The sequence below is a fragment of the Nyctibius grandis genome, chromosome 3 (genome assembly GCF_013368605.1).
Source record: "Nyctibius grandis isolate bNycGra1 chromosome 3, bNycGra1.pri, whole genome shotgun sequence".
NCBI classification, from domain to species: Eukaryota; Metazoa; Chordata; class Aves; order Nyctibiiformes; family Nyctibiidae; genus Nyctibius; species Nyctibius grandis.
This window is the reverse complement of record NC_090660.1, coordinates 72,813,416-72,821,915: the sequence shown is the minus strand read 5'-3', so window position 1 is coordinate 72,821,915 and position 8,500 is coordinate 72,813,416. Positions and strand designations below refer to the sequence as shown.

The 8,500-nt window shown below is 38.1% G+C and overlaps 1 protein-coding gene across 1 annotated transcript in view; it reads right to left on the bottom strand.

Annotated features, from left to right (window-relative positions):
* Positions 1–244: 244 nt before the first annotated feature.
* Positions 245–8,500, bottom strand: part of NKAIN3 (sodium/potassium transporting ATPase interacting 3) — a 412,976-nt gene continuing 404,720 nt past the window's right edge. The window contains exons 6-7 of the mRNA XM_068396231.1: positions 4,686–4,769; positions 245–373 (exon numbers count right to left, since the gene is read on the bottom strand). Coding sequence (XP_068252332.1) covers positions 360–373; positions 4,686–4,769 — 98 coding nt within the window. The 3' untranslated portion in view covers positions 245–359. The remainder of the gene's footprint in view (positions 374–4,685; positions 4,770–8,500) is intronic.

Below are 8,500 nucleotides of genomic sequence, written 5' to 3'. Positions count from 1 at the left end.
TCTATCAGTCAAAAAATACTGACTTTTTTTGAGAAAGACACACCCTTCTCCTAGTTTTCACAGGTTGTTTTGTTTTCATGCCTTAACACTAAATGTTGTAAAAATATTGAAATTAAAAAAGAAAAAATTTACAATTTACAAGTGTTCATATAAGTAAATTATTCAAAAATTCAATATCATCTACAAGGATCTAAGAAATAACAACGCTGATAATGACACTGAGCCTGTGGGAAGAACAATCCACATGCCGTGAGAAACGGATGGTGGGTTTCTTCCAGAACGATGAGTCACAAGGTTGGTCTTTTCTTCTAAAATCTGTTTCTTCAGCTACAGCAACAGAAGTCTTGAGTCCATGTTCATTACTTACTTCGACCTAAAAAGCAGAATATATAAATCACTTACAAATGAAAAACTATTCTGTTTATCTACTAATTTCTGAGAGGTAAATTCACACCAGGTTAGTAACTAATGAAAAAGTGGATAAAACACCTCTGGTCACTAATTTCCTCAGCTGTAAGTCCCACATATAAGGTCAAGAATGAATGCCTGGCTATAAAGCAGCAGCTTTGCATCATGCATACCACAAAGGCAAAACACATTTGAGGAAGAATCCTGCAGGTGGTGAAACATGTCTGAAGCTCACATAATAATAGACTCTTTTTAGCATTAATATATTTTAACAGTGTAAGATATATTTTCACCAGGTTATAAAATTCAGACATGACCTGATTACAAACCTGTATTTGAGCTGGACTCGCACTATCACAGAATCACAGAATCACAGAATGTTAGGGATTGGAAGGGACCTCGAAAGATCATCTAGTCCAATCCCCCTGCCGGAGCAGGATTGCCTAGACCATATCACACAGGAACGCGTCCAGGCGGGTTTTGAATGTCTCCAGAGAAGGAGACTCCACAACCTCTCTGGGCAGCCTGTTCCAGTGTTCGGTCACCCTCACCGTAAAGAAGTTTTTCCTCATATTTAAGTGGAACCTCCTGTGTTCCAGCTTGCACCCATTGCCCCTTGTCCTGTCAAGGGATGTCACTGAGAAGAGCCTGGCTCCATCCTCATGACACTTGCCCTTTACATATTTATAAACATTAATGAGGTCCCCCCTCAGTCTCCTCTTCTCTAAGCTAAAGAGACCCAGCTCCCTCAGCCTCTCCTCATAAGGGAGATGTTCCACTCCCTTAATCATCTTCGTGGCTCTGCGCTGGACTCTCTCTAGCAGTTCCCTGTCCTTCTTGAACTGAGGGGCCCAGAACTGGACACAATATTCCAGATGCGGCCTCACCAGGGCAGAGTAGAGGGGGAGGAGAACCTCTCTCGACCTGCTGACCACACCCCTTCTAATACACCCCAGGATGCCATTGGCCTTCTTGGCCACAAGGGCACACTGCTGGCTCATGGTCATCCTGTTTACAGTCCTCACCACAACCACACGCCTGCTGAATTTATGTATTCTCACATGGTTCCTTGTAAAACATGTTCACTTGTGTAATCTTGGAAAATCTATGATGGTCTTCTGTAGCAATCTTACAGTGTGTAGAGTCTCAGGAGAAGATACAAACAGGACAGGACCACACAGACCCATCACAGAGTGGTGACCTCTCCACTGGCAGAGTTTCTCAGACACTGAATCAGTCCTACAAGCAGAAGCTAGCAATGTCTCTAGAAATGCTAGGGACATCCCTAACTGGAATTAGGGATTCAATGTCTGTCCAGACAGGGTTGCCCAAAACTATAGTAGCACTGGATCAGACTTACTCCTCCGAACAGGAATAAGGCACGTGTAAACTTTAACTTCTGCAAACCATTAATAATAATTATAATAATAATGATAAAAAACCCCAATGCAAGCCAAAATGCCATTTTTTTCTTCTAATCTTCATGCTTCTCTCTTTTCTGTGTAGCAGTACATGAAGCAATTCTAATTACTATCAAGTGACCTTGCTATTGATATTGTGCTTGAAACAGATGAAAACACATCTTCTTTATAGTCCATGTGCTTTAGTCCCAATGAGAACATGATGAATTTTTTTCCACTCCCTCTGTTGTCTCCTGCCTTACACACATCTTAATTGAAAGTGTGTTCAGGGCAAAGATCCTGCTTCTCCTTGTCCAGTAGCCTAATGGAGTTATAGGGAGAATGAAGAGCAAACAGACAAGCTAGGATCATTCATATTTACATTAAAAAATGTTCCCTGGGAGAACAAGTTGAAATTTAACCTCTTCTCAGGGGTGAAAAGGAAAACTAATCTTAGACTTGTTAATCATTAATTATGGCAGCACTAAGCAGACATTATACTGAATATGAATACTCAACAAAACTAAACTGTCTTCTACACAGTTTTGATGAGGCCACAGAACCTTGTATTTTCAATGGGCTATGTTTAGTTAATTTATGAATGAAATAAGGGAAACAAAAGGAGTGAGAAAAAGGGAAACATAGCCAAGCATTCATCTATAAAAAGCATAATGCTATTTTTCTCCATGAGTAAAGTAGTAAGGATGGCAAAAGATCTGTAACCTTTATTAATGCTTTGAATGTGTTTAACAAGCATTATTCCTGTTCAATTCTAAGTGAACAGAAATGGGGTTTTTCACAGCCTGGATACCAGAAGTCACATTTCTTAGGGATACTATGGATTCTCAGACTATATATAACTGATACAGATAGCAATTAACTTATCAAAAGAAGTCAAGCAGGCTGATGTGCTGCAGACAGATAAGCATCTGCAAATTTCTGGCACAATCCACTGACTATTCAAACTGTTTCTAGCAATGTGGCCTTTAATTCAGACTTTGATCGCTGATATTATTTTTCCTCCCTGCTTAAGTAAAGATCTTCTCTGTATCTTTCAGTGCATAAAACCAAAACATCAATAAAGAAGAAAACACAATGTAATTTGTCTTCCAGTTTTATACTTCTAGCAGCCACAAAGAGTCCAGGGAGGGTTCTCCCAGCCATACAAGAATGCCCATACAAGGGAAACGGGAAGATGACGTTTATTCTCCAGTATTGCAAGCTCACCAACAACCCCAAAATCCTTTGAGCTACTTAACCAAAATCTATCAAAGAACAAATTCTCAGATTCTGTGACTTTTCTACTGCAAAACAAATAAACAGATTTTGCAGGAACATATTTAGAAGTCTTTTGTGAAAATGTCTTTTCTTCCTCTCCTTCAGTTACAGTAAGTTTGCTAATAAAGTACTAAACATTTATTCACCTAGTACTTTAAAATTAACCTGAATGCAGGTTTAGAGATTAAAATATTTTATGGAGAGGTGTAAATGTTGTAGCTGTGGCTTTCTTCCTCCTGGATACCAATTTCACTTTTTCAGTATAGCAGATTATTCAGAATGTTCAAAACCCCATTTTGCTGTCATCTTTCCCACAGAAAATGCAGCAACATTGGCATTTAATGAAATATTACTGAATATGCAGATCCCAATGTAGAGGGTGTACTTAATGCCATGTCAAACTGTTAATTGTTTCATTTTGTTCTTAATGTGATATTTCTTCCTGTTCCAACATACACTGTCATACTGAGATAGGCCTTTTTCTCCTTTTCAGGCCTTTATAATCCTACAACATTTGCTCACTAAATTTGAGTAAAATTTTCTCGGTGTTTATTTCTACAAACTGAAAGCTGCAGCATGAATAAATATATTTAAAAAAACATGCAAAAGTTAATAAAGTCACAGCCATAGTTCAGGTGTCAGGTGCGGACTCCAAACATTTTGTTAGCAATTGTCCGCTTTAAATTAAAACTCCCAGCACACGCACACATGCATACATCAGGAAAAACCTTCAAAACCATTCGAATTCTGCTAACTGGTAAGTAAAATACAGTAAGTTATTAAATCAGTTTCAATTAGCTGCATGTGGGTTTTGTGTTGCATTTAAGATATATGAAAGGCCCGAAGGTAAATTTCAAGATAGAAGGCATCAGGGCAACAATTTACAAGCATCTGGGAAGAATTTCCAAATGAACATCTTCTGTTTTACCAATAATACTTTGAAATATCATCTATTTGAAGTTATCTGAGGTTCTGCCAAAATATATGTGCTAGTAATGTCTCCCCATATCTTAATTTATTCCAAATAAAATTAATAGATATGCATCCAAAATTATTCATTAAGAAGCAGAGCAGGAAAACCTATGAAAACGTGATTTTCATGGTGGGAGCAAATAAGTGATGACAAAGAGATAATGAACTTCCAGTGAAACTCTACAGATAGACAGATTTTAAGCTGACTAGCAGTTTTTCAGCAAACATTTTTCTTTCAGTAGCTAGACAAATGTAAAAGCTTCTGCTTTTCCATAAATGGGTTAATCTCATTAAGGTTTATGCAGCAGGAGCAGCCATAAACCAGCTCTTTTCTTGCTAAAAAGCCAGCAGGGAAGCAATTCCATCCTTCACTGCGAGCCTCTGCTTGAGTTAAGCTGGGGCATGACATGGCAGACATGGTGATATCTACTAATCCTTTCTTTAGCAGATATGTCATCAATGACAAAGTGTCCTTACTTGCATGTTTTATGTGGATTAATTTTTAATTAAGTTTTAATTAAAATATAATGAAATTATTAGTAACCTGATGCCAAAATTATTTCAGGAGAAGGTTAGCTTTCAGTCCAGTTAGAAGGATTAATGTGGTCCGTAGGACCAGAACCTTACCTACAGGCTTTACAGGCTTTAACTCAACATGTTCCTGGGGGGGCTGTCGGTAGGAGTATGTGTCAAGTCCGCCTATGAAATCAACTGAAAATACAACAGTTCCAGAAATGAACAAATGGAAATGAAAATATGTCAACTGAAAAAGAAATACGGACAAATTATGTTAAAAAAAATAGTAAACGCATGCAGGGGTTTGCATACTAGAAATAAACAAGTAGGTAAAAACGCTGTGGAAGCTGCTTACAGAAGGCTCTCTGCTTTGTTCTCCTTGGGGTCTGTTTAGCCCTGTGCCTGGCAAGACAGGCTACCACTTGGCTGACTGGAGATCCACACTCCTACCAGCGTGTGTGCAAAAGGAGCATTCACAGAACTGCAGAGTACGTAAACAGAAACCACTGTGGGGTGATGTAGCTGCTTCTCTTTAGAGCAATCTCAGCATATATTTCATAATTCACTTTCAACTCCCTTTGAAGTGTTTAGAAATTTAGGCAGTGGAAACAGTTTAGCTCCTGAACATATTTCACCTAAACTTTTACAAGTTTAATGTAACACAACAACAACAAGGAAAACCAAAGGTATGTCCACCGAGTTGAGAATAGACAGATGAGAACTGAATGTGAAAAAGCAGCAGCATCTTCTCTGGATGAACTTGTGGGGACAGGAAGCTTTTTCAGAATCCTTCTACTTTCTCTCAAGATTTCTATGTCAGAAATAATGTGGGGAATCTGCTCTTGAGAAGTTTTTAGTTCCTTCTATGGTCATAATGATTTTAAAGTAAGATATTTTGGTCTGAGTCTTGTATCTTATTATTTTTGGTGAGATTTTCAGCACCTTCAAGAAGCCACACACCCAAGCTATCCTAGAAATCTAAAGGCAGGTTCATGGAGAAGGTTATTTTTCTGTTGATTTAGATGGACTTTTTGCAGACCCATTCAGAGCTGACAGATTCACAGCATGTTAAGATTCTTTGGTCACATGGAAAGCAACTGCCTTCATTTGTTTATATACAGGCATATATTAAAAGTCCTAAACAGAATGTACATCCTCATCTTATTAATCATTGTATGAGCACCTAATAAGAAACAGCCCATTCCCAAGCAATGTATGCCCTAGGTAAACAAAGAAAGAAGATTGCTCATCCAGGATGAGGGGATGGGGAAATGAGGCTTAGAGACTGAAGGACTGATGAAATACCCACTGAAATCTGTGGAAATGCTCCTGTTGATTTTAGTTGCCTCTTCTCTTGAGTCCAGGAAAAGGGTAGCTTAGCTGAAAACGGAATGTGATGTTCTCCAATCACACAGCATCACCCCAGCCACACGACTTTTTTTTTTAAAACTGTCTGAGCAGGACATAATGCTGAAGAGCTAGCCCAGCCTGAGTGCCAGCTCTAGCCTATCTGCACCTCCCCTTCATTCTGTATTTCTTCCATGTCGTAGCTCTCCTTCAGAATGCTGTCGTTAAATAAAATAACATACATCAAAATTGACTTAAGCACTAATGGGACCCAACCCTTACAAAGAGAGACATATTTGCAGATGTATTTTTGTAAAAGCTGATTTTTCAAATATCTAGATGTCTAATGTAAGACATAGTTACTGAATCATTTTTTGGAATAAATTGTGTCTGTAGTAATATAATTTGGTTTTGTGGTTATATACTTTAGTCTTCCCTGCTCTTTGTGGGGGTTTATTTTTTTTTTTTTTACTGTGGACATGTGATAGAAGAAGGAGTTAGAAAGTATGATTTCACCACTTCAGAATTACACATCATTCCTCTTAGCAATCACAGGCGTCATCTGCAACTGTAAGCAGGTACTTAAAGTAACTAGTCCTTCTACCAACAAATCTTTTGGAGAAAGAAATGAAGTCAATATGTATCAATGATTGACAACATAGACATGTCTTTGTCTGACAAAAATTATATATTTAATAGCACCATCCAACAAGTTTTGAGATGAGCTGCTCAAACCTGTTTAGCTGAGGCTTTCTCTTTTGCAATCCAAGACTTGTTACAGGGTATTAAAGTTGAAGTTTGACTTAAAATTCATGTGAAGCTAATTCTCAAGGCAAGAAGCTGCTCTATCACATAAGACAATGGAATGTGCCATTTTTCATTATGCACTCTATTTTATGGCTGATAGCTCTTTAATATGAAGATTCATCATAAGTTATTTGAATTATAAGTTACTTTTAATTTTAAAAATTCAGTCTGATTTTACCTGATATTTTCACCACTTATATCTAGTAGACTCCCAGGACTAAGACCTCAGATGGTCTTTAAATATAGAGATTTGAATTTTTATTTTCATTTGGTACGAAGATATTACTATGTACGTCAGACATCCTAGGCATCCAACTTTGATTAAATGCTTTAAAACTTTACATTGACTAAACCTTTAGGATGCATACATCTCTCTGTTTAGTTGGCCAAAAATTAAACCACAGAAACTTTTGTATAGATTTCCCAAGGGGAAAACATTAGTTTAGGATTATATCGAATAATTGATTTTGTTTATTTCTGGCCTGGTTCATGGATTACGGATAATTTCTGCCATAGACTCATAGGACTACAATAATTACCTTCAGAAAGTTGCATATGCTTGGAAGAAAGATCAATGAAAAAAAAACATTTTCTACACAGTTCAATAATTCTATGCATTAAATTAAAAAAAAAACAAACACCACTTGTTAGCAGTAGGGATATTCAGTCACTAAACAAGGAACACCCCATGGAGTCCAGTCATTAACTACAGCCATGCAGAGAGAAACTTAAAATCCTAGGGAGAGGATTTTTTAGCACCCCACAGATAATAGCAGGTTATAGCAGAAGCTAGTTATTTTATCTGCAGCTGGCTGCAAAACATGATCCATATTCCCAGGAAACTGCTCCCTCCTTGTGTCACCTCAGTTTTGTGGTCATGCTGGATGCTTAATGGCCAGTGTGAAATGGTCCTTTAGAGTTCACTACCTGCTGGGCCTGGAAGTGCAAATCTGTGTTGGCTGTCCACCGCAGGTAGTCCATTAACACGATGTTCATTCACTCAAGGGCTGTAGCAGAGGAAAAGTTGTCATAATCTGCCCGAGTGAGAAAAATGCAATGCGCTGCTGGCTGAAGAAAGTGTATCCACTGTCATCAGTAATTTTGAGGGTTATTCTTTTCTAGACAGATGACATTTAGATTTGCCTTACTGCTGTTAATTCAGTGCATTCGCCCATATGCCAGTTAAAATTTTCTTTCTTTTGAAGTTAGCACAGAAGAATCAGATCTCAGAAAAAATCCTTTCTCCTTTCCCACCCTCTCATCTGGAATTCAGCTTCTCTGGCAATATCCCACTGAGCTGCTGGCAGGCCCTGTGCAAACAGCTGCAAGAGCTTGTCAGCCCATTGGTATATTACTAATTTCTTTCAAAGTTGGCAAATTCTAAGCGTGTCTGGGGCTTCAGAGTATGAACAGAACAGCAATATGCAGATAGCACAATTCTTAGTAAATCCTGCAGCCTCTTGGCCTGAAATACCTTAGATCCTATTGATGCTTGCCTCCCCTTTTTATAAATGAGAGTAAGCCCCAAAACTGACAGCTTGAATGGCTGGCACCTCCTGCTGTTCCCTTTCCAAGAGAGGGGCAGGTTAGCAGCTGCTTGAACATATGTTTTTATGTACAGAAGATTTTCTTAGCCCATGGGGTTCCAAATACTATTTATTTTGCGTTGAATTATTTTTCCTTGTGCTGAGATTTTTTTGAATGGCAATATATTAATGCAATTATGTTCATTAAGAAAAGGTATGTAACTGGGGAGGATGAATCAGGTCACA